Here is a 26,598-nt window from a genome sequence, read left to right as displayed (position 1 = left end):
TCCAATATCCCCCCCTTCCCCTCTAACATTCCAAACCTCTATCCTCCTTTCCCCCTCCCGCCTTAGCTTCCATCACATTTACCCACTTCCTCCTCAGCTTACCATCCTCCTCCTCCCTCACTTTATATCACTGCCTAATCCCTCTTACGACCTTTTTTGAGATAGATAGATAGATAGTTGGATAGTTAGAGAGAGAGAGAGAGAGATGTGGTGACACTGTCCACTCTCAAGCCCATTCGAATCCTACCTGACGTCACGGCCGGTTCAACCCAAGCCCCGCCTACCTGCGCCTACTGACTGGTGGGCTGACCTCTCCTATTCTACTGGCCTTGGGTTGGCAGTATTAACTCTCCCAGGCTTTTGGGTCGTATTGAAACCATGTGGCGTTAGCTGGAACTAAAACAGCTGTTACCACCATGAAAGGTTTAATGGTGACAGTATAAACATGCGGGGTCCTCTGAATCATTCCCATGTTAATACTCTCATTTGAGTGCAAAGATCCAGTTTTCTGTTCGGCCGTTCGTGCAATCTATATCGAAATTAATAAGACAAGAATAACATACAGTACAGGAAAATAACAAAGTGTAATACACAAAAATTTTCGTTTAAGAAACTATGCAAACAAGTCTCCAAAGTAGACGAGAATACGACTGTTTGTCTGAAGTAAAAATAAATGTCTTCAAGCTATTTTTTGTTATTACTAGGCTAAGTTGATTAAGGATATTTTCACTTACGTAACACTGGGACATGGTCTCCATCAAGCTCATGAAATTCCCACTCATTAAAGAGTGAGTCAGCCTATGTTCGTGGTAGCTGATGCTTTCTTTCTGTTCCACTCAATTATTTACCCTCTAGATCTGTTTGAAGTGCCCTTAACGAGCACGCATATTCTCTTTTATCATTAGTATTATAGCGCGCCAGCACGTGTGTGTGTGTGTGTGTGTGTGTGTGTGTGTGTGTGTGTGTGTGTGTGTGTGTGTGTGTGTGTGTGTGTGTGTGTGTGTGTGTGTGTGTGTGTGTGGTTATTAGTTTCAGAGTAGGGCAATCAACGACTAAAGAGGTGGCAATGAGTGGTTATTATTTTAAAGGTAGAGTAAGAGAGTGTGTGTTAGAAGCGAACGATTGATCGTAAGTAGGAAGTATGAGTATGTATAAAATAAGGGAAAAGGTGGTCATTAATTTAAGGACTGGGTTAGGGGTGGAGGAAGAAGAGAGTTAGGTGGGTTATACTGACAGACGGTGGAGTGGCGTGCTGAGGTGAGGAGCTGCAGCTGTAGGGAGAGCCATATTAAGCCCAGCTTACTCTGTCGGAGATTTTTGTGATTATCTCAACTCATCTCCCATTCCTCAGTAGCAGGGTAAGACAGTTGTGAAGTTCTGCATCTTTTCCATAACTGTGAATATTGTACGACAATCTTAAACTGATAGAGATTTGTTGTTTATCAGTTAATTTCCCACGGCTCAGTGGTAGAATACGGGCAAAACTTGCGCCGCAAGCGATAGTGAGGGGAGTATTGCTGTGTGTGTGTGTGTGTGTGTGTGTGTGTGTGTGTGTGTGTGTGTGTGTGTGTGTGTGTGTGTGTGTGTGTGTGTGTGTGTGTGTGTGTGTGTGTGTGTGTGTGTGTGTGTGTGTGTGTGTGTGTGTGTGTGTGTGTGTGTGTGTGTGTGTGTGTGTGTGTGTGACGAAATATATACCGGGTATGTCAAATAATCTTGAATCGATTTTAAACTAACCTGACAAAAGGGTTGAGGGACCGCCAAGGAGTAAACATTTTATGCGGGTCTTAGATCAGTTGGTGGGCGCGGCTGTTGCACTCTGAGTGCAACTTCTGGTTATGCTTATTATACCAGTTACTCATTCATTTATACCAATGGGTTCTTCAATATTGCTGACAGGAAATCCTGTATCATGTTCTTTTTTCTTACTTCTGTAGTACAATTCGTGACCATCAGACAATTCTATGAATGCCTCACCTATGGTCAGTCTATTTTATGAAGAGCGTTTGGGTGTTGTCCCTCTTGGGGAGCCCCCGTCCCACGGTGTTGCCATACTTTGTACTAGGAAACTTAATCGGATTAGAGAACAGGCGCAAATGACAACTCTCCCTCCCAGCACACCATTCTCTCTGCTCTCTCTCTCTCTCTCTCTCTCTCTCTCTGCATACAGAAATTGCATTTTTTGTAGATTTCTTTCTATAAAAAGTCTATACGGTTTTATGAATTATTAAAATTTGAGGAAAAGGCTCCTGACTGACTGTCTCTCTCTCTCTAACATTATTTTTTATTATGACTGTGATTTTCTCCTTAAAGTATGATGTTTTATTTGTGGTTTATAATTTTGATTTATTTTCCACACCACCTTTGAGGTTGAGGAAAAGCCTCCTGACTGTCTTGTTAAGCTCCTATTCAATTTCCACCACATTCCCTCCCTCCCTCCGTCTTGCCTTTTCTCCCTTATCTCCGGCCTTTCCAACCTCCCTCCCTCGCTGTCTGCCTATCCCCCTTATCTCCATTCCCTTTCCCTCCTCTCTCACTCTCTCTGTTACTGTCTGTCTGTCAACATTATGTTTTTCTTATGAATCTGATACTTTCCTTAAGGTATGATGCTTTATTTGTTCTTTATAATTTCGACTTTTTTTCCACACCACCTTTGAGGTAAAAGTCAAGGCGCGTTTTTTTTATTGAGGTGTTCCCCAGGAGGCCTAATCAACAGCTTTTGAGGGAACAATTATAGGTCCTCTGTTTGCCTTCTCTTCTAAAAAATACTTATTTACGTTGTAAATAAGTTCTTTTTCTCTACTGTGGAATTTAACGTTGAAAAATGCAACGTACTTAACCTAGGCAAGACCGTTGGTGACACTAAATACAGCTTAGATAACAAAGAAATTAGCAAATCGGAATGCGAGAGGGATCTAGGAGTTATGATTAGTAACGACCTTAAACCAAGGCAACAGTGTATTAATGCGAGAAATAAAGCAAATAGGGTCCTAGGATTTATTTCGAGAAGCGTGAGCAATAGATCATCAAAAGTAATGCTGAAACTTTATCTAGCATTAGTAAGGCCACATTTAGACTACGCAGTACAATTTTGGTGTCCTTACTATAGAATGGATATTAATTCGTTAGAAAATGTACAGAGAAGAATGACAAAAATGATACATGACGTTCGGAACCTGTCATATGAAGACAGACTGAAAAGACTAAGTCTGCATTCGCTAGAGAGGCGTAGAATAAGGGGAGACTTAATTGAGGTGTTTAAGTGGATGAATGGTATAAATAAGGGAGATATTAGTAAGGTACTTAAAGTGAGCATACAGGAAAGAACTAGAAATAATGGTTCAAACTAGAAAAATTCCGTTTTAATAAGGAAATAGGTAGAAATTGGTTTGGTAATAGAGTAGTAGACAAATGGAATAAACTACCTAGTAAAGTAGTTGCTGCCTCTTCCACTGAGAGTTTCAAGCATAGGCTAGATAAGCATATGACAAATAAGGGGTGGATATAGAAAAAAGAAAATCTTATAACCAATACTAATTCATAATTTTTCCCTTTCAGGTTACACTATGATAGTCTCTATTCTCCTTTCACACTTTCCTGTAAAATGTCCACGCCAGTTTTTCTATACTGCGTGGTGTTCTTTCTGACTTTTTCCTGCCGGCTTCGGCTGGAGGGTTTGGAGGGCGGGGGAGAGCCTTCTTCTTTGCTATCCTTATCTCATTCTAGTAGTTCAGTTACTCTTCTAGGAGCTGCCTAGCATGGGCCAACAGGCCTACTGCAGTTATCCTCTCTTCTTATATTCTTATGTCAGGTGGAGGCCAGAATGGAAATGACCTGGATTAACATGGTCACTCTACCCTTACAAGCGTGGCAACGTTGGAAAGCAACGTTGCCAAGTGTTGTGGTATTTATAAAAAGTCATTGTTATTATTATAAAAAAAGAGACACTTATAACATTATATAGTCTTATTAGATAAATAAATATATATATACTGTAATAAACTTCATTTAGAAGTAGTAAATAGCTGACATGAGACAGCGAGGTGTACACGTTTGGCAAAGAGGCGGCCGAGGAAATTCCCAAGAGGGACAACGCCTAAATGCGCTTCACAAAATAGACAAACCATAGTGTTCTGACCTAACTAAGGGTTATAATATCCCTGTTTCTCGTATCTCAGTTCATCAAGAACAGTCAGTCAGTTTCACCTACAAGAGTCTGGAAGTTGTACATCCCAAGACATAATTTCCAAAGATATGCTTTCCTTCCCCACGGATTCACGCCACTCCTTGCTCTGGAGCAATTCTGACCCCCACCATGGTCAGCTACTCTGTCGCTGTTGGGTCCTAAGAACCATGGCAGGGCTCTTGTTTGGCGAGCCACAGCTCGCAAATGCGAGTATTTTTTTCCCTTCGGCGAACAAATTTTACATGCAAGTCGCCTTTTGACGAGGAGAAAATACATCTACTTCAAAGCCCAGAAAACTACAGCATAAGTAAATCTCACTTAAATCAACAAAAAAGCTCGTTGTGATCGATTATTGTCTTTCATTGTGAATGTTTAAAGCCTCATTATATGATCCTAATCATCACAATGTGTAAATTAATAAATATATTTATTGCTCGTAAAATATTTCGGCTCGTAGTCAGTTTGGCTACTAAAGATTTATTTGGCTAGTAAATCTGAAACCTTAGGAGCCAAATTGCTCGCAACCATCGGCAGTCAGCAAGAGCCCTGCATGGTCGGAGCAACTAGCCGCTGTGGTTTACAGGAGGATTGACACGATGTACTGTACCTCGCCCGGCTCAGGCAATTACTGTGAGGGAAACACCTTTTCGTCTGATCCCTAACACGTAACTGCCTATTATCGTTGAACCTGACTACTATAGTTCCACTGACCATTGGGATACACAAGTTTCTTCGCCACGGCAAGGCAATGCTCTTCAAAGATGTAATGCAATCTTTGCCGACTTTACAAGGATATACACAGGATGCAGGAAAATAATGAAATGTAATATTCAAAACAACCGATAGGGAGGAGGAGCTACGAATCCTGCTATGCCACCTAAAATACGACCTACAGTGTGGTAACTGATACACTGCTAACATGGTGGAATCTTTTCAGTAAGGACTGTTGGTGCTGTTGCTGCTGCTGATGATGATGATGATGATGCCTGTTGTAAGATTAGTGGGCATACTGCTCACCCTCCTTTTGCTGACACTCTCAGTCTCTCCTGCTGAAGAACTTCAACTTGAAGGTAAGACGCTGTCTCTTAGTTGTACTATGAAATGCAGGGAGTTCTTTTTTTGGAGTACCGTACTGTATTGCTTGTCACATCAACATTACTGAAAACGGCAACAGCCAGTCTTATATTCTTCGAGGTGTAGGGATCCGAAGCTAGGCTACATTACTAGATCATTTAAAGACAGATGACCAGCCAATACTACATGATGGTATTACATGATCATAGTCACCTCTTGAGGATCGAATTTATGCAAGGCTATCACTTCCACTGAGACACTAACTGCTAGGCTATGAGGTGCATTTTTAGTAACCAAAATAATAGCTGCAGCCAGTTCATAATTACAAAGGAAATTGTTAATTTATAATTATTCAAGTACAGTAATTTAAAATGGCAATGATACTTCTGGAAGATGATCACAGTGGCTTCTGGCACATGATGAAATTAACCCAAACCTAACAGTCGCCCTCCATAATCCCTGCCATTCTATACCGTTCACGTACCCGATGGTCTTGGTGGGAAAAAAAAAAAAAAATCCTAATCTACAGATCGTAAGTCCTGGTGGAAACTCGGTCGAAAGGAACTGAACTCTGCACTTAACAGAAGACTCAACTGCAATGTGGCCAAGAACGTGATTGTGTTCGTGGGTGACGGCATGGGGGTGTCCACCGTGACCGCCTCCAGGATCTACAAGGGACAGAAGAAGGGAAAAGCCGGCGAGAAGGGGTACATGGCCTGGGAGCGGTTCCCTGACGCCGCACTGATCAAAGTACGATGGGTTGGGTATAGCTGGGTTGGGATCCGGTAAGTGGGGTGCATGGCCTGAGAACTCCTAAATTAGACAAGTTTGGCCTATAGGAATTAAGAAGAGGGCTACCTGGCACGGAAATGGTTAGGTTAGAGTGGAGATGGGAAGAAAGGCTCCTTTGCCTAGGAAAGGATAGGTTTGGTATGGATAGGTTAGGACAAGAGCGATGAGAAGAGTTACCTGACTTAAAAGTTAAGTGGGCTTACTGCAATCGTCTGAATTAAAACTCAGGTCCTTGTCTGAAAAGCGTGTGAGAACATATTTTCAAAAAAGCAGAGCGGTTGTTGAACTACTGTATCTGGTACCTAAATCAGCGGTTTAAGGGTAATTACTGACACATAACTTTTGCTTATTTACTTGGTCAATCAGCCAGTTGCTGTGAATCGAACTTGTTAAGGCAAAGACTACGATTTCATCCTTATTAACAAAAAAGTGGAACTGCTTTCTTAATGTACAAATAATTTGAATTTTCGATGGTCTGTTAAAGATAACGTCTGTTCCTCAAAGAGCTGTCGTAAAATTTTTCCATCATTCATACACTATACATGGCCTACAGAACGGACATTTTGTTCTGTTAGTGTATGTTCTTTTCTCAGGTAAACTGGAGAACATTTATAGATTTATGATGACTTGCATATCTGAGCGTAACTGACATTTGTTCCGCAAGTAATCTGTAACTCCACCTCTGATACACACTGATTTTGCATTCTCCACGTGCACTGTCCTTGAGGAAATATTCCCAAATGCACTCACCAAATGCTTTAGATTCAATTTAGGCCAGGCATGCAGAATGATGAAAACCTGGGACTGAACTAGAAATATAAAAACAACTGTGAGAGAGGACTAAGGCTTAATCTACCATTTGATCTTCATCTCCAACTCTGCATAATTTATGCTCAAGACTGGAATCAGGAATATATAAAAACAACGGGTTCACAGGACAGAGGCTCAGTCTACCTTTTGATCTCCATTTCTCTGATCTGCACACTTTACACCGAAGACTGTTTTAGTGATACACGCTGCAGCAGATGTTGTTGATATTTATAGTCCTATCCCAAAAGTCCATCAGATATTATCCTGCTTCCAAATTCTGCTTCCACCAACCCCTTTACTAAGACATTAACGTCTTAGTAAGGGCATAAGTGAGCGAAATGCATCCTTATAATGATCATCAGTCATTAACGAACTAGACAGTAAAGAAACGAGTGGCTGTAGGTATAAGGGTGCTGCGTATTTGCCATGATGGCTAAGGAATGCATGCAAAGTGGTAGAGAAATGTCCAGGTGGGGGGAGTCAGTTGTCCCTATCCAATCAATAACCTTTCAAAACGTAAGTATAGTTAAATAGTTTACTGAACCAAATTAAGGTCAAGTTGGGACGAGATTGTTGCATCTCCCAATATATATATATATATATATATATATATATATATATATATATATATATATATCTATATGTGTGTGTGTGTGTGTGTGTGTGTGTGAGTGTGTGTGATACAGTGGCAGAGTGTGAGTGTTCGTACCCTGAAGAAAGAGGGTTCGCGCCCCACCAGGGTAATAAGCTTATAAGCTTTGGGAGCGTTCTTTTGGCCACGTTCTGCTTTGGAGGACATAAGGGGTGCTGCTGAACCAGTGTTGCATACTATAAAGTATGCCTGCACCCAGTCGGCTTGCGAGGCCCGATTACACTTGGTTCACAGACTAAACACACATCAAAAGCCATTCCCACACAACAATCACACCTACAAGCACTTCTCACTCTACACAGACAGACTAAGCCACTTGGTAGAGATACATAGGCTGTATCATCCCCACTCCGGTCGGGATAGGCCGGTCTTGCAGTGGACACTCAAAACGGCTGATGAGATGAGATGAGAGATTATATATATATATATATATATATATATATATATATATATATATATATATATATATATATATATATATATATATGTGTGTGTGTGTGTGTGTGTGTGTGTGTGTGTAAAATATCGGTTGAATAGAAATAAGGAGTAAAGAGGATGAAAGAGGTGACGACGACGACGACGACGACGACGAAAATGATGGTGATGATGATGGCGATGATAATGATGATGAACCAGGGAGGGAAAATGGGAGGAAACGTGAAGAGAAAACTGCATTAATTCTTCTATGATAATGATACAGTGACCCCTTTCCCTCCCCCAGACATACTGTGCGACACAACAGGTACCTGACAGCGCTGCTACGGCCACTGCGTTGTTCTGTGGCGTCAAGACCAGGTATCGTTGTTATGATGCGTCCTGGGCTTGAGAGAGAGAGAGGTGTGTGTGTGTGTGTGTGTGTGTGTGTGTGTGTGTGTGTGTGTGTGTGTGTGTGTGTGTGTGTGTGTGTGTGTGTGTGTGTGTGTGTGTGTGTGTGTGTGTGTGTGTGTGTGTGTGTGTGTGTGTGTGTGTTTTTTCAGTTTTTGCTCACCACTTTACTCCGATCACGTATCTCATATTTCTACCACCGGACAGTGTCGTTCAGGCCTGGATAGATTTTTCGAACCGGGAGAGTTTGATTCAACTTTCATTAACTCATTCACTACTAGAGGTCTGTCCAAAGCTGAACAAAATCGTCTGGCGGTAACAAGATTAGAAAAATCATCTCGGGTGTTAAGGTGTCTTTATCTCCAATCACTCCTACAGCAAAAAAATAAATAAATAAATAAATAAATAATGCAAATAAAATTAGTGAATATTAATGTGAAAAAGGGGACAAAATTATTAGTATTTTTAATCAGAGTAAACTGTTCTGAAGACATGTTTATCCTGCACATATGCTGACCCCTTCATGATGGTAACAGTTCTAGTAATGTATTCCTGGTAATGCCAGGTGAATGTAATCAGGTGCGTGTGTCCTATGTGCCTGAGCGATAATACTTGTACTCCGACCCTCTTAATGGACACGACGACTTTACCGTTCCCTTCCAGATAACCCAAGATAATTATATTCAACCGAGAGGGGATCATAACAGCCTGAGAATGCTTAAATAAAAGAAATCGAAAATCAACCTATCGCACTTGAGGAGTTGCACATGGCTCCTTCTCCCTGAATAAATTTTGACAAAAGTTCCTGATTCTGGGCCAGCCGAAGTTTAATACAGTTAGCTGCTACGAAAGACATTTTTATCCTGCACATTTACCATCCATGATAAGTACGTGGGATCCCATGGCACACTGGTTATCCTGGGGACTTGGCTGTAAAACTGACTGACCATGAGTTCCGTTCATGGGGAAGAATGAGACTAAGTAAAAATTATTTGTCCGCCGTAACCTGTTGAAACTGGGTAACGGCCCTTATTATTTTATTCCTTGTTGCTAACAGACGATTTTTTTTCCTTTTTTCACCGCAAGAGACACTTTTCGAGCGAGGAGTTAGATGTAGCCATCATCCAGAATGCAGTAAGACCAAATCAGTAAAGTACGTCACTGGATTCAGAGGTTATTGCTCCTCGTGCAGCCGACAAGAAGTCAACCCTTCAGTCTCATATTTTTCTGTTTTGCTGTTTCTGTTTTGCTGTTTGTTGAGAGACCCTCCATAGAGTGAAAAAAAAAAAGATTGCGGTGCTATACCTATAATTTAATCTAAGCTGAATATCATCGTCTGTAAGCAGGAAGAATAACATGAAAAATACGTCATCGCACTGAAGGGGCTGGACATGGCTTCTTCTTCTCCTTATCCTTCTCCCTGACCAAATATCGACGGAGGTTTTTGATGCTGGCCAAACCGAAGTTCAATGAATTCTTCTCTAAGCAATAAGAATGCCTTAAAAAAGACGTCACCGCAATGAAGGGGTTAATTATAGCGTTGTTCTCCCTGACTAAATAAGGCCGCAAGTTCAAGTTTCATAGTCTTCCTCTTCTTCGTCTTTTATCTTCTTTTCTCTTTTTTCTCTTTCGTCTTCTCCTCCTCCTTCTCCTTAAAGTAATACGGCCCTAGGTTTGTCTCAGAGTTCTCTTCTCCTCACTGACTACATCCGGTGGCAGGTTCACGTCTTTGGGCGTGGCGGCGGAGGTGGAGACTGATGACTGTGCCGCCTCCCTGGACCCCTCCAATCAGCTCTCCTCCATCGTGAAGTGGGCCCAAGACGCAGGCCTCGACACTGGTCAGTATACGGTTGGGGTAGTTAGATTAAGTTACACTGGGTTAAGTTACGTCAGGTTAGGTTAAATAATGTTAGGTTTGGTTGGCCTGAGTTAGGTTACGCAAGGTTAGATTAAGTTAGGATAGTTTAGCCTGGATTATGTTAGATCAGGGTAGGTTTGTGAGGCTCTTCGAATTAGAAGGGTGAGTCAACAAACAGTGAATATTAGGATAACTGAAATTCAACTTTTGTGTTCCTTAATAACTGTGCCTCATTAAACGATCCATATTCTGGGTGGCACAGGATACTGCACAGCATCTCTTCCTTTGTGATTATTTTGCAGATTGTGGCTAAGCATGCTCTCGTATTTTTTACTGTTCTACTGTCGATGTACTTTACATGAAGAGACAGAAGCGCAAAAGGAAAATCAAATCACCAAGGAAGAAGTGTTAGAAATATCCAAAGCCACTTAGAATACGAATCCTAAAGTGTGTGGCTTATATTTTTCTTTTCAACCTCCTCAATCCGGAAACGTATTTTACAATATTTTTGCAACGTATTTTACAATATTTTTGCCACCTTCAGACGGTTATATATCACACTGAGAGAGGAAACAAGGTGTGTGACGTTTCTGAAGAACGCTATTATTGCACTACTGCTTTCATATGGGTGTACCAACTTCTGCTACAAATTACTGCTGAATGCAAGACTCTTTGTTTTAATGGCTCACCTTCCATATGCCAATGGTAATATTTACTGCATGGCTGAATTTCGCTTAATAAGTGTAGTATTAAATAAAACCACTACTAATCGTGAAATGCCTGACATATAGATTAATTGCTACTTATGACAGGGTTGGTGACGAGAACACGAGTGACGGACGCCACACCAGCCTCACTCTATGCTAAGTCGCCCAACCGCTTCTGGCAGTGTGACGGGGCATTGGGAGAGAAAGGCAAGGGCTGCAAGGACATCGCTGATCAGCTCGTGACTGATGAACCAGGCAGGAACATGAAGGTCAGCATTTGGGTACAAAGGCTCTACTGACCTTACTCAGTTGACACAGACATCCACTTTTTGCATATGGTGTCACCAGGATAATAATAATTTTACTTGTTTCAACCACCAGTTATTCAAGTATCAAAAAGTCGAAGAGGGCATTGCGTATCTGTATTTGTATCATAAGCCACAAATGAATGGGAAACAGACTGAATGCACAAAATACATGTACAGTATATCTGAGTTACTTCAGTACTGAAAACTGATGAGGTAACACCTGTATATTACTTGACGTCCTTACCCACGGATTTCTTATTTTTAGTATGTTTGATATTACAGTATGAAAATCACTGGTATGTGTAATCTACGTTGGCAGATTACAACAGGTTATTTTAGAGCACATTATTAGGCCAGCATAATCTCGTGTCCCATGAAGCACCAACCTTCCCACCAGGTGATCCTGGGAGGGGGTAGATTCCCAATGGGAGCCGGCGTTGAAGAACCAACGTCCGAAGGTGACTGTGCGAGGGGCGATGGACGCAACCTGACGCAGGAGTGGATGACGAATAAGACCCTGGAAGGCTTCCAAGCACGTTACGTCACCACCGCACAGCAGCTGAAGGATACGGACGCCAAGAACACCGACTACCTTATGGGTGAGAAGCTTTCTTAGGCGCATATTCTAAGGGGGGGTGCCTTCACGTGGTGACACTGACAGAACTGGAGGCTTTGCTGTGTGGTAATTCAGTTGTCCCTTAATTACCTCCTTATCACCTGAAAGGAGAATGATGGACTGCGCCCGAAGGGGAATTTCAACCTGCAGTCCATCGGGTTCACTCCCAAACGAGCCTAGGGTAACAGTAACATCGAACTGCCGTATTTTCGTCAGCTAATGAGTTTTCTACCAGCTCTTTCTGATCGATGCATTTTGCTTAGTACATCTTAGTATTTCCTTGTATGTCATGTACGCCTTTGTAATAGCGTCCCTGATTGCAAGACATACATACAGGAGAATACTGGCAATAAATAAGTTGCTAAGGATGAGATGTTAGGAGGCCTTCTTAGTAGACGAGAATGCTGGCCTAAGCGACCCTGCAAAATTTCGTAACATGTCCTCCTTCGCGATTTATTTTGCACATTTCACCTCAGTATATTCTTATATCGATATGAACACGAGATATATAAAAGTAATAAGAAAGTGTTAAGGCGTAATAGGCAAAATGAATCGCTTAGGAAGAGATGCAACGAAGTCATCTATGCTGTCTAGAAAACGATGGGGTAAAAACCGTACTGTCAGCTCCTTCACTACGATGATGCACTTTTTCTGTTCGTAGTATCTTCAGACGATTTTATTCAGCCTGATGGAGACTTTCTAACGACAGGGGTTGTACTTTGTAATAACCCCTTCACTACTGGCGCGTCTTCCTCAGATGATTTAAATTGTCTGGTGGTGGGTTTGTTAAAGGGAGAGAAATGTGTCATCGTTCTCTCTCTCTCTCTCTCCAGGATACTCCGTGACATACCTCCCTCGGCGATTTGTTTTGTGTAATCCATGTATCACTCACTGGAACCTTCCCTCCCAATAATATATGAGATGGGACAAACGGGTATAGGAAAAAAAAAAAAAAAAAAAAAAAGGAAAATCTGTGAATCATATCGCCGTCACCCATCATTAATGCGTTTGACTTTAAAATATATCATGCTATGTTATGTTAGTCTATGCTTTGTTATGTTATTCCGCAATGCTATGTTATGTTATGCTATCGTATGTTGCGTTATGTAATACTGTTATGCTATGTTATGCTATGTTACTATGTTGTGCTACGCTACGTTATATTACGCCATGTCATGTCAGGCAACTCTCGACTCCACCTCATGAAGTGGAAGCAAGCTTAGAATTAACGCCTATCGACAACACGGTCGTCATTAAGGAAGATCAGCGATTTTTTAGAGGCTAAGTTTCCCCCTAAAATACGACACACAACCATCGAAGTTACATACAGGTCCCCAACTGTACTGCTGGGTGAACAGGGTCACTGGGAAAACCGACTATGACGAAAAACCTGATCGGTCTGAAAATTTTATGTCTACCATCTGCGTGCTCTGTTTCCTACCAATGCTACCCCCCCTACACACACACACACACACACACACACACACACCTCGCTGGTCAAATGATACACATCGCGCATCATTAGACCTGCGGGATTGAGCTATACTGCTGATTTTGTTAACCTCCAGAATGCAAGAGGGGCGTAGTCTTGTCGTGTATCAGACGCTACTGCTGACAAAAATATCGATTCACGTGATTATGATAAATAACCAGACACTGAGCAACGACTTTTGAAGGGTATTATGGTCTTAGGTGCCCAACAGACTGTGCAGGATATTGTGTAAGTGTTCCAGCATTGTTCAGTTACAGAGTGGTTTGATATTACTGTCAACAATCTTATTGCCAATTAAACCAGACAATTTGAATCAGTCCAGGTTTAGTCATAGCAGCCCCAGTGTTAATAATGTTACCATCAAGTCTCTTGTGGTCGGGACAAATCCAGCTAACATCAGGCAATTTCATTTAGCAGAGAAATTCACAGACGCCCTAATCTGTTAATATTATTCATTAGTCAACCTCTTGTGATCGGGAAAACTCTAGTATTCTTTTCTTGCTAACACCCGCAGATTTAAGTTAGCTGAAAGGGTATAGAAGCTTGAGAGTCTTAGTACGCTCATCATTAAGCCACTCGCAATCCACACGCCTCTCGCATTCTGTTTCGGTTAACATCAGAAGATTTTCTCCCACGGCAACCTTTTTCATCACACGTAGTCGGGACAACACTCTTTGTTTTATTTTATTTATTTATTTATTTTTTCGGTTACCATCCTAACCTTCTTGTCTATCCTCAGGGCTGTTCGCAGACGATCATCTGCCGTTCGTGGTGCAGCAGAAGGCAGATGTACCGTCCCTGCCCACCATGACACGCAAGGCGTTGGATATCCTGAAGAAGTCACGCGAGGGATTTTTCCTCTTGGTCAGACCACCCTTTCATATAAATAGTACATATGGTTCTGGAATAGTGGCAATAACAAACGTCATCCAATAATTCAGTGTTAGATATCTGGCTATGGATGTACATTTATAACAATCAGCTTGATATTTCACAATGTGAGTCTGTCTGCCTATGCTTTTGCATTTATGTTGCCTATCCACGGTCCTAATATTCAGACTACAGTGTTGATTAATTGCATGGGCATATGTATGAGAAAGGGTACAAGCACCATACACAGCAGACAGCGTGCAGGGGTTCGGGGAAAGTTGTAGCTCCCCAACGCCGACTCCCCCCCCCCCCCCTTTCCCCTGCCATCAATTTTGCATGTCCATAGACAAAGGAGACTGTAATCAACCAGCAGTAAAGAAACTAAGCCTAAGGGTTCGGGGGTAAAGATATAGCCCTCAACCCCCAATCCCGACCCCAAAACATCCAGTTTTCAAGACAAGGTAATGGATTTTACTTGATATAACTGCAAGGCGCAGTTATGTTGTAAACACCACTGAGAGGTTCGGGAAAGGGCAGCAGCCTCATTCTGGACCCCTTGATATAATATCCTCAAAAATCAAGATAAGGGAATATGTATAATCTTTTATGTCACGGGCACCGTAGGAACTCAAGCGTGGATGTTTGGTGGACGAAGCGCGGACTCCGATCACGACGCCCTAGAAATTATCATGAGTTTTCCAGAATCAAATAGCGTGTATTAGTGGATTTCGTGCATTTGTGATGTGTGACTGGGTGCTGGCAAGGTGGAGTGAGTGGATGGGTATGGACAAATCATGGATGGTGAATCATCCATCCAAAAAAAACTACCTAGATTTTAAGACGCTTGAGAAGCAAAATGAAAAGATGTATTTATCAGACTTGAGGAACAATTTTACAGGCCATTTCAAACAAGCAGGGCGTGAAACAAGGGTGGATTTTAAAAAATCGTAGAGGCCACACAAAAGAAAGTGGTGTCATCTTCGATGGCCAACAATCCTTTTACAACATTAGGCAAGAGCTGAATATTTGTTTAGCTAAAGGGTGGAATATTATTAATGTCCGCACGTGTACAAACTGATAGAAACTAGCGGCCTTATTAAAACTGAATGTGCGTAGGAGTATGCATGCCCCGTAATTTTTAATCGTCAATTATGTAACAATTAAAATTATTAGATGTGATCAGCGTGCATCCCACATTACAGTGTACTCTAGTCTGCCACGACAAAGAAAGGTGCCAACAATTTTGCAATCTTCAGTTTCAATATGGCCTTAAGTTCTGTATCGTACTATTTTCTTTTTAGGGGGTCAGGGGTTCCCAGTAAGGAGGAGTCATGAATATCGTAGGCGTGTTTGAGGAACGAAAGGATGTGTGGTGGCTCATTTTTACACGACACTCTCTTGATGGTTCTCCTGCTTCTGTACACACCCTCTATTATTTCCGGACACATTCCACTCCCATGTAACCAGGAGACAGGGTTAACCATCTCCCCCCGATGACGTATTTCATGTTCTATCGTCGAATTCCTGTTTGACGTCACCCATGTTAGGCTTCTTTGGAACCCTGCTTTCCATAATGGACAAACACACAGACAGACACACATTCTTTCAAATTATATAGATAAAGTCAACTGGGGATAGGAAAAAAATAAATAAAATGCCACAGAGCTGAAAGAGTTAGGATGATGATGATGATGACGATGATGATGATAACTATAACGATGATGATGATGATGATGACTCTGTGTCCTTGGTCAGGTTGAGGGTGGGAGGATCGACCATGGGCTGCACATAAACTCTCCTTTCGCCGCTTTGGAGGAGGCCCTCGATTTTGAAAATGCGCTGATTGAAGCTCTCAAGGTAGGTCATCCTCACATATTGATTTAGAGGGCTTCCTAGCACCTCATCCTTACCAGTTAATTCCGGAGTATATATATATATATATATAAACCGGTATATATATTTGTGTGTGTGTGTGTGTGTGTGTGATAGTGATGATTTGGTCCGTTTAATTAAAACTCCGTGAGTTTAATGGGTGGGCTGTACAGAAACACGTGGGCAGCACAGGCTTGGATGTCAGGCAGGGTGGTAGCAGTACATCCCGTGCATTAAGTACTTTATGTTGGAAGGCAGTGGGTGGTATGAAAGATGTAATCATATTTTTTTCCAAGGAGAAGGAGGAGAATGAGAACGTGAATGAGAATAAGAATGAAAAGAAAATGGAGGAGGAGGAGGAGAAGGAGGAGGAGAAAAAGAGGCGCAAACAGTTTTCATCCATCTTGCAGCTTGAAAGGCTTAACAAATCCACACATACACCAAAACTTACCTCCCATCATCCCCTCATCACCAAGAAGTCGAATACAACCTCTGCCCACTTACCTGAAATATAAGAGAACCCGGTGAAAAGAAAAAAAAAAAAAAAGTGGTCAGAAGAACTATATAATGATCATATAAAAAAAAATGCAAGTGCTGATTGATATAAACAGCTATACTTAGTGCAGGTATTATTGTGTTTTCCTTACGTTTTTACCCCTTACACTCCACACCTGGCTCCCAAGGCTGGCATTAACCCCTACACTTTTAGTCGTCTCTCTCTCTCTCTCTCTCTCTCTCTCTCAAAGTAATTGTAAGGCAATAGTAACTCCAGCGCTCACCCTCCTCTCTTGTGCCACTGCCTCTGCGGCCTGTTGCAGATGGTGGATGAGAAGGAGACCCTGATAATAGTGACAGCCGATCATTCCCACACCTTGACCATCAGCGGATACCCTGAACGAGGCAACGACATATTAGGTAAGCCCTATCATTCACTGTACAGTCCAGGACAATAATTCGTGTAATATTTAACTTTTGCTTCCCTCTTTAGGTAGGGGCGTTCACCATCCACTCACTCGATGTAGTGCTGCTCTCGGGTGTTTGCCTTTTTCTCTCCTCCATCCTTCTTTCCTTCCATCATCATCTGTCTTTCTTTTCTTCATTCCTTCCTCGTCCTTCTGCCTACGGATGACTTGACATCTCCTCTTCTGTCTTTCTTTCCTTTATTCTTTCCTCTTCCTTCTGCCTGTGGGTGACTCTATACTGGGTAACAAGCCAAATGGTTTCCTGTACACCAGGAAACCATTTCCTACGCTGGGTGGTAACTATATAACCAAATTATAGGGCCTAGTGGTTTAGTGGGTAATTACGGCGCTCCAATCGGACTAAGCCGGTGAAGGTTTATATCCAAGGGATGGCTGGGGTTTATTGCTCACGTAATGCCACTCAGGGATGAATGAGGCTGGTCACTCTCAAATGTTAGGACCAACATGCCTAACCCCGGGCTCCTACGCTCCTCATGGGGCAATGTAGGATTGGATGATGATGACTTCCCTCTTTTATCTGCTATCAAGTCTATACAGATCTCCCTCCCCCGTGGCAACGATATGAGATACACCTTCATATACTCGTTTAACTTAGCAAAAAATTCATCAATCTTGAATTCTCAGTTATAATAATAAAATACATGTCATGGAAAGGATGTAGACCTGTAGCATTGTCTTTTTCTGCCACTGAGCAACATGAAATACTCTGCAAAAGATAAAAATCTGAGTTATTATGCAAGAACTTGGTATTGTTCGATCGGGGACAAACGTTCGCCTAATATTTCACCTTTTCAACTTCTCACTTCCGTCTGCTGCAGTGGCTAGTATTCCTAAGCTGGGAGGCTTCACCTGTTTCTCAGCTCATAAATGATTTACTCTGCCATAATGCGTCAAGGAGGAAAGTGGCGGACATATCGTCAGTGTTAAGTAGATGGAGTGGAAAAAGAGGAACTTTTGTCGGAGACTGTAAAGCCAACATAAAAAATCCCGTCGCTTCTACCACATTTTCCTTGCCATGGGTTCGGAAAAATTAGTGTGGTGTATCTGGAGTAAATGACATTGATCTACGGCAGTAAATTCAACAGTGTCAGTTACAGTACCGCAGATTCACCAAACTAATTTTAAAGTCCGTGGAGAGAAGCAGGAGCGGCCACAGAACTTTTGATGCCAACTGAACTTTTTAACTCCTTCAGTACCATGAACGAACAGGTGGTGAACTTTTGTCCGTGGCTGTACATATTAACCCCTTCAGAACTATGACGGGTTTTAATATTCTTGCTTGTCGTCGCCAGATGATGTGGGCTGACGCGAGAATCTGCAGTTTTCGTTAACACTTTTGGTGCTGAAAATCTCTTAATATAAATATAATCGTCTGGAAACAGCAAGAATCAGTAGATAAGTTTGATCTTCATGTTACTGTGACCTGAATTGTTCACCTGGAAAAAATTACATTGCACTGAACTTGTGGTTATCATCATCATCATCATCACCATTACCCACTTTCTGAATTACATGGCGTTATATGAATCCAGAAACTGGAACCAGAAGCAGTAAAAGAACTATCAACAGATACCTCTCTCCCTCAAAAAAAAAAAAAAAAAAAAAAAAAAAAAAAAAAGACATGCTTGCATTCACCATTCAAGACTTCTAAATTTTCTGTCCGATGATCTACACAAATCCGTGCTTAATAATATATGTGGGATTAAGTCATGAAGTAGACTGTTAATACAAAAAATGAAACTCCCATCATGTGCATCGCCGTGCTTGTTTTATTCATCTATCCACTTTTGTCCTGTGTCAGTTCCTTGCATCATCGCCTTCCACACCTCGCTTACACATTCACCACCAACAAAAACACCTGCAATATTGTAAGCATAATTTTCCCATTTGAACATTTCACGTCACTTAGAAGTCACGACCTGTCATATCTATCTTACTTTTGCTGCTTCCAGACGATTTTAGTCAGCCTACGACAGCCCACTAGTGCCGAAGTATTAATGAAGGCAGTATATAAACATTCCAGTCTGAAAACTCTATTGAACTGAATAAAATCACGTGGAGAAGCAGGCGATTTACTTGTGGCCACCCCGTCCGGGCTTACTCCTTCAGTCCTATGACGCATTTCAAAATTCTCTGGAGTGGCTTGCAAAACTGGAGGAGTGAAGCCTTCCTTAACTAATTTTGCTACAAGAAGTGTCCGATAAGCTGAATGAAGTCATCTGTAGGTATCAAGATTAGATTTAAGAAGTCATAATACTGAGGGGATTAAGGCGTCTGGTTATAAATATAGCTACAGATAAAAATGCAATCGCCGGCCTTCTTATATTATTTCTTCCCCTTTCACTCTCAGGCACGACAGGTGACTTGGAGGCGCTTGACGGCCTACCCATGTCCACGCTCATGTTCGCCAACGGACCCGGCTTCGACGGCACGTTCAGCGTAGAAGAAGGCAAGGTGAGTCAAGTCAGGCAAAGTCAGGACTGTATTACTAACCAACGGATTTGGGCACGTTTTGGGCAAGTTTTTTTTTCAGCGTTTCTTACGACATTCACTGGGCCACGTTTTGGGTAAGCTATTTCTCACTAGGTCACCTTCTGGGCAAACTGATATATAAATTGGTCATCAGCTGTGGGGTTCCAATAAGCTGATATATTAGTGACTAGTTGAGGAATTCCTACAAGCCGACACGACAACGACGACGACGACAAAGAAGAAGAAGAAGAAGAAGAAAAAGAAGAAGAAGAAGAAGAAGAAGAAGAGGAAGAAGAAGAAGAAAAATGTTCTGGTGCCGGACATCGTTTCCATGATGAGTTGTAGTCTCACACTATTTTTACATATTACATACAAAGGTGTTTAAACATAATTAACGCGTGTGTAATATACTGTGATGATAATCAACCAAACACCATCTTACTATAAGTGTGGTATGGGAATGAGATGAGCACTAGACGTGCAGAGCCCAGCATTTTCTATCATAAACAAAGAGGGTAAAGGGAAGGCGATAGAGAAATATGAATTGTGTATATGTTTAAAGTCTTCGGGGAAATATTTACCCTGTTAGTATACTTTAATGTAATCAATACTACTTTACTGAGGTGTATAAATACTACTTTACTGAGGTGTATAATGTGCATGGTAAAGTTGTGATGCTTCTATTCATGTATAAATTCCAGTTGTCTGTGGGGTTTGGCACCTCTGATTTAGCTGACCTCAGCGCCACTCTCAGAGTGGAAGCCGGCCAGCGAGGAGAGAACGCACTTATCATTCAAATGTGAGGGACGTATTTACTCTGGGCTCTCTCTGTGTCGCAGTTGTATCTTTCTGTGGCCAATAAAGAAAGATAAATCTGCTCAGTTTTCAGTTCACCTGAACACGCTACCTCTACCACTCCTTCAACAGGATCTACACCGATTTCCCACCATCTCCAGTGTGTGAGAAGACATTAGGTGGAGAGCGTCAGCCGGAAGTGACTTCGACCAGGCGAAGCGTTATATCTTGATAACCTTGCTTGGAACAATGCAGTCACGTCTAAGCTGGTATATAAATTGGTGATCAGCTGTAGGGTTCCAATAACCTGATATATTAGTGACTAGTTGAGGAATTCCTACAAGCCGACATAACAACAAACACGACGACGACGAAGAAGAAGGAGAAGGAGAAGAAGAAAAAAAAGACGAAGACGAAGAAGAAAAAGAAAGGAAAAGGAGGAGGAGGAGAGGGAGAAGAAGAAGAAAAGTTCCTATCAGTGGGCCACATTCTGGGTAAACGCTTTCTCGGTGCCACATATAAAGCAAGCGACATAGTCATTTCAATGAGACTGACCAAAAACTCGTAATTTGACTCAAACAAAAAGTTGAAGAGTTGCTCTACGTGCCATGGCTTTTTCCAGTATATTTATTCAGTTTAATATTATTCCATCACGAGATGTGGTTAACCATTTTCAGACACCCTGTACAGGTATATACTGACACAATCCTTTAGACTTCACCTCCTTGTTTACACATTGTTGATTACTCCTACCTCCTAGTATTTTTTCTCATTTATTAACCTTATACATTCACGTTCTAGAGATCCCTAACCTAACTACAGTATTCTCTCTGGCTTTGGTATCCGCTCTTTTGCAGTTCTGCGATTCTGTACTTTCCTGTGTGTGGAATTCTCCTATCCCATTTATTAATGGAAAAGAGAATAATGATGATGGTGATGATAATGACGTTAATGGTGATGATATTAATGATGATAGTGATGGTGTTGATCAACAGGTGGTGAGGCAAGACCCGAGCCAGAAGAACCCTCGAGACCTGAATTTCAGGAGTCAAGTAACAGTACCTCGAGAACTTGAGACCCATGGCGGGGAGGACGTGGGTCTGTGGGCAATAGGTCAGTAGTACATACAGGGAACAAAGTTCAACGAACATTTCGCCTCCTACTTTAATATTCCTCTGCTGACCAACAGGGACCAAAGTTCAACAAATATTTCGCCTCCTACTTTCAATATTCCTCTGCTGACAAATACTGATCGAGAGGTAAGGTATGCGCATTCGGGGACAAAAGGTTTCCAAATATTCACCTCCTCAACTTTTTATATTTTCTGCTGACCAATACATATGGAGAGGTCAGGTATGTTCATTCAGAGACAAAAATTCAACTGATATTTCACCTTCACATCTTCCTCTTCTCACTAACAGAGAGAGGCTTGGTATTTTCCTCTAGCCACTGATGATTTTCACTGATGTGATGCGTACGGGAAGAAAGTGACTGGCATGTAATAAATGAGGAGCAGACGTAGCGGCATAGTTATCCCTGACTCCATCACAACAGTCTTTGAGTTTCATCTTAGCTAAGTGTCTGATGTTAACCACCTCACTCCAATGACGTACACCCGGGGAAAGTTCCGCGTTATACACTCGCTCACGAAATCGAAATAGAAAATGTGAGACAAGTGGTAGCGAAGCATTAGCCAACATTTATCTATCCTATCTGGTAACTGTGTGAGAAGGAAGAGGGAGGGGTAGGAACTATCAGCTCCCCCAGCCCTCCTCCTCCCTTAACCTCTCCCCTCCCACACAGTGATACCAGATCTGAGTGTCTGACTACTGATTAGCTAGTGGTTGTCTCACGCATAATGGTCCGAACTGGCAGGTAGGTGTATAAGGCAGAACTTTCCCCGGCTGTACCTTTTACTATAGTCTTATTGGTTACAGATAATTTAACTCAGAAGTCTTTTTCACCTTGAAGGGTTTTATGTACAGACTTAATTAATCTTTTCAGGATAAAAGAGCTTCCCAAGTTTAAGACCATCATCTGGAGATTTTTTAAAATTACGTTCTCAGAGTGAAGGGCTTAGATCACAGCGAGTCATCAGTTAGGACAATGTTTTTCCCTCTTACATCGTTATTGTTTGATATAAAGTCTGGTGTCCATCACTTGTGACGATATGTTTGGAGTTTATCGTTAAAAATGAAATGGTGTTTGATGTACATTCGTTGCTGCCATTGCTTGTGACAGTCTTTGGGATTTATCGTAATTAAGTGTATCTGTGTAAAGTCACTGCCGCTATCACTTGGAATAATCATTAGACTTTATCGTAATCGTGTGGTGTCAAGTCCTTGTTGCTGTCAGTACAGACAAAGCTTCATCATAGTAAAAAAAGAATAATATATTCGGGTTTTATCGTAGTTAAGCGTTTGATGTAAAGTCTGCTGGGCGTTACTTATGATAATCTGTTACTGCACCCAGCTGTTTGTCACTTCACTGTATTCTACGGTGACTCTAGTACTGTCATTTCCCACAGGCCCTATGTCCCACTTGTTCCATCGGACTCACGAGCAGAACTACGTGGCCCACGTCATGGCCTATGCTGCATGTATAGGGGATTACACCCACCAGTGCAAGCACCCTCCTCACGCCATCTGCAACCGACCCCGCAGACGCACCCGCCCTGCCACCCGCCAGCCAGACGTACGTGACAACATGGTGCGCGACAGGGTGGTGGGTGAAGGCAACGACTTCCCTACAGCTGATGCCTCCTTCCTACGTCAGCTGGATCTCGAGGAGGAACAGGTTCAGGATTACTTGTTTTATGTATACACACACACACACACACACACACACACACACACACACACAACGTCCAAATATATACTCAGTATATATATATATATATATATATATATATATATATATATATATATATATATATATATATATCATCAGCCGTTTGAGTATCCACTGCAGGACCGGCCTATCCTGACCGAAGTCGGGACGATACAGCCAATGTATCTCTATCAAGTGGCTTAGGCTGTCTGGTAGAGATTGTATGTAGGGTGAGAAGTGCTTGTAAGTGTAATTGTAGTGGCTTTGGATGTGTGTGTAGTCTGTGAACCAAGTGTAATCGTCCCGCGCAAGCCGACTGGGTGCAAGCATACTTTATAGTAAGCGACACTGGTTCAACCACAGCACCCCTTGTTTCCGCTAATGCAGTACGTGGCCGGGTGAACACTCCCAAAGTTTATTACCCTGGCGGGGCGCGAACCCTGGTTCACTAGTATACAAAACGCACAGTCTACCACTGTACCACATAGGCTCCAGAGAGAGAGAGAGAGAGAGAGAGAGAGAGAGAGAGAGAGATTTTTTTGTGAAGCTGCTCTTAATGGCTAAAAAACAACAACTTTGATGCTCAGTTTGGCACTTTATGTTTTTTTTTTGCAACTCTGCAGTGGTGAGTTTTGGGAAATGTAACATATGGAACACCTATTACTTCTTCCTAAGCTTTGCAATAATGACCGTAGGTCCGCTGTAGCTTTTTTCCGATGTAACACAATAATTCAGAGCTGTGCTCTACCACCCTTTTACTACCTATTTAACAGCCCTCTCGTTCACTCTGCTCCCTCGAACAATAAGTACAGGGGTTGTGATGTGACTGGTAATACATCACACGCATGATACTCCAGATCAGTGATGTTGCCATGGTAGTACTTATTTTTCATGTAACCACTGAGCTCTTTCATTTCGTAATGAATGATCACTCAGGAAACGTCATGCGCACACTTTATAACTGAGGTCTGTAAGTGTAAAACGAATGCGTATACGAAAGCGCAATGAAGAAAAACATAAGTAAAACAACAACAGCTGCTTCAGGGAATTCCTGATTCCCATGTGCAGACAGCAGAATTAAGCACAATTTCACTACCTTCGTACCAATGTACAAGATTTTAGAATTATGCCCGGCAGTTTTAAGGACTTAAGTACCGACAGAAGAAAGGTTTTGATGAGGCCAGCCTAAAGAAATGAACTTTTAATTCAGGCTCCAACCGGCTTTGGGTTAAGAATCTGATGTCAAAGAAAAATGAGACGGGAAGTAAATATGAAATTTGTCCAAAGAATCGATAGAAGTTGATTGATGGGATACGGTCAATCCATACACTGCTTTACTTAATCCAACTCTTATTCAACTCAGTTTGAAACATTATAAATGGATGGATTATATCTACAATACTGTGAGAATCACCGTTGTCTGTGTGCATGACTGTCCACATCTGATCCCTTCGGATTTCGAGATGCCATACATCAAAAGACGTGGAGTGATGAGCCGACGGTGATTATGTAAATTATTATTTGCGTGCGGTCAGCTGCGTGCGTGCCATGCGCTCTTCTGATCCCGATTTTTCGCCAGACACTGGGAACCCTCTACAGGTCATACCGCTTGTAGGAATAAGCTGAAATTCCACATGAGCATGCCCGGTATGTCAGAGCAGGTCCATGTCACGTTTGGTGTCAGTGCGACTCGGCAATAGCTTAGCTGCCCGATATGCTGCTAAGCTCTGGTGATATTCTTATATAATGAAGACAGTAAAAAGGATATGTAAGATTTAATATCGTAGAGAACACACACACACACACACACACACACACACACACACACACACACACACACACACAGCTGATGAGGAAGGGCCGGTGGTATATGAGTTAACATGCCCAGCTTGTAACTGGAAGAACCACAGTTTGATCCTTAAGACGGTCTGACAAAGTCTTCACTCAGAAGTACAACTGGGAACCTGGAAATCACATCGATGGTTGCAGGTCATACTGTACGAGAAGACTGGGACTCAGAAAAATTTAATGTCTGCCCTGTTGACCTTCGTGTAGTTAATATGCAATAGCCTCTTGAAGCAGATGTGTATTATATTGGCTTAATTTAGCTATCTCTAAACGAGTTGATCCAGTTTAGGAGAGGCTTCTGGAACTACAAGGCTAACACATTTACCACTACAACCTTCATTATATCGTTCACCATTACTGATCCTTGCCTAATTGATTCAGTCATCTGAGGGTAGACCGATTAAAAAAAGAAAAATACATCATAGGATTCAAGGGGATGTTTTAGGCGCTTCTTTTAAAAACTCCAGTATCACAGGGAAGGTGGATATAACACTGACGACTGCTAGTTATAATGTAGGGGGGATTGGGACTTGGTAAAAACTGAAGGTCTTAATGAAACCCGTGTAGTTGATAAACAATAATATAACTCCTCGTCCTCTTCTTCTTCAGCTGGTGCGTCTGGATAAGCCGTTAGTCATGAGCCCCCGTGCACAGCGACGACGGCAGGATCCCAGCCTACCCACGGACTACTACCATGGCGACCTCTAGAAGAAGGGTCGTCAGTACATTTCTGGGAGGGTTCAAGCAACAAATATTGGGGGAGGGTCTTTTTTTCACCACCTACAATGCCTCATCACTAGGGTCAAGTTCATACAAGGATCAAGAAAACCTGCTTTACTTTATCCTCTCAATACTTTTTCATGTTTATTGTTTTGCTTTGAACACCGCACCCCAGTATCAGAACAGTGTAAGAACAGCACAACAGACCGCAAGTGACTCCAACAGCAGAGAAACGACAGAAGAGAAAGGATGCACAAACACTGAAACACAACAAAACAAAAGCTAAAAACCAGACAGCAGCCGATCACGCAACGCTTAAAGCCATCCAAAGAACCACAATGAACTATGTACTACGACAAGCTATTCCTCAGCCGCACAGTAACTAACACCTACTGAATTGAAATGCCAAACATCGCACCTGTAGTTGAAGGTTATGTGTTAGCCGTCTGTATTAGTCCCTTCAATACTGTGACAGTTTATTCGTTCATTCTCACTACAACCAGACGACTATATTCAACCTGGGAGATATCTTTAATGGTAAAGGTGTTAATGAAGTCTACGTTTCACCTCCCCAGTTCGAAAAGTCCATCCCGAGCTGAATACCATCGTATGGAAACAGCGAGAACAAAAAATAGAAGCCATGTCAATAGACTGAAGGGATTAACAAAACCCAAAGGTTTCTTCTTCTCATGATGATGAACTGGAAAATTAACGGGATACTTCAAAAAGAAGACTGGACCTCCTGGACTCCCCTCTTCCCCAGTCTGCCACTTTGTATTTTACACCATTAAAACAAATAACGTTGTACACGTGATCAGATAAACCAGCTTTAAAGAATGAGTGAAATTTCTCATTAAACCTTTAGTGTGTTGGTGCTGGAATAAATATAAAC

At 42.0% G+C, this 26,598-nt stretch overlaps 1 protein-coding gene across 1 annotated transcript; it reads left to right on the top strand.

Annotated features, from left to right (window-relative positions):
- The first annotated feature begins 1,244 nt into the window (after positions 1 to 1,244).
- LOC145412598 (alkaline phosphatase-like) lies at positions 1,245 to 26,598 on the top strand. Its single transcript, XM_080282513.1, has 14 exons — positions 1,245 to 1,358; positions 5,121 to 5,253; positions 5,787 to 6,007; positions 8,233 to 8,306; positions 10,056 to 10,174; positions 11,007 to 11,170; positions 11,607 to 11,808; positions 14,057 to 14,181; positions 15,943 to 16,044; positions 16,878 to 16,974; positions 19,393 to 19,496; positions 21,305 to 21,422; positions 22,837 to 23,105; positions 25,596 to 26,598. Exons 2-14 carry the CDS (start codon positions 5,151 to 5,153, stop codon positions 25,692 to 25,694), a joined length of 1,797 nt encoding a protein of 598 aa, XP_080138639.1. The 5' UTR covers positions 1,245 to 1,358; positions 5,121 to 5,150; the 3' UTR covers positions 25,695 to 26,598.

This window comes from Coenobita brevimanus, chromosome 93, assembly GCF_032717465.1.
Source record: "Coenobita brevimanus isolate Jiangsu-jjx chromosome 93, ASM3271746v2, whole genome shotgun sequence".
Classification (NCBI taxonomy): domain Eukaryota; kingdom Metazoa; phylum Arthropoda; class Malacostraca; order Decapoda; family Coenobitidae; genus Coenobita; species Coenobita brevimanus.
Note: the sequence above shows the minus strand (reverse complement) of the source record. Positions and strands in the feature narration are given on the sequence as shown.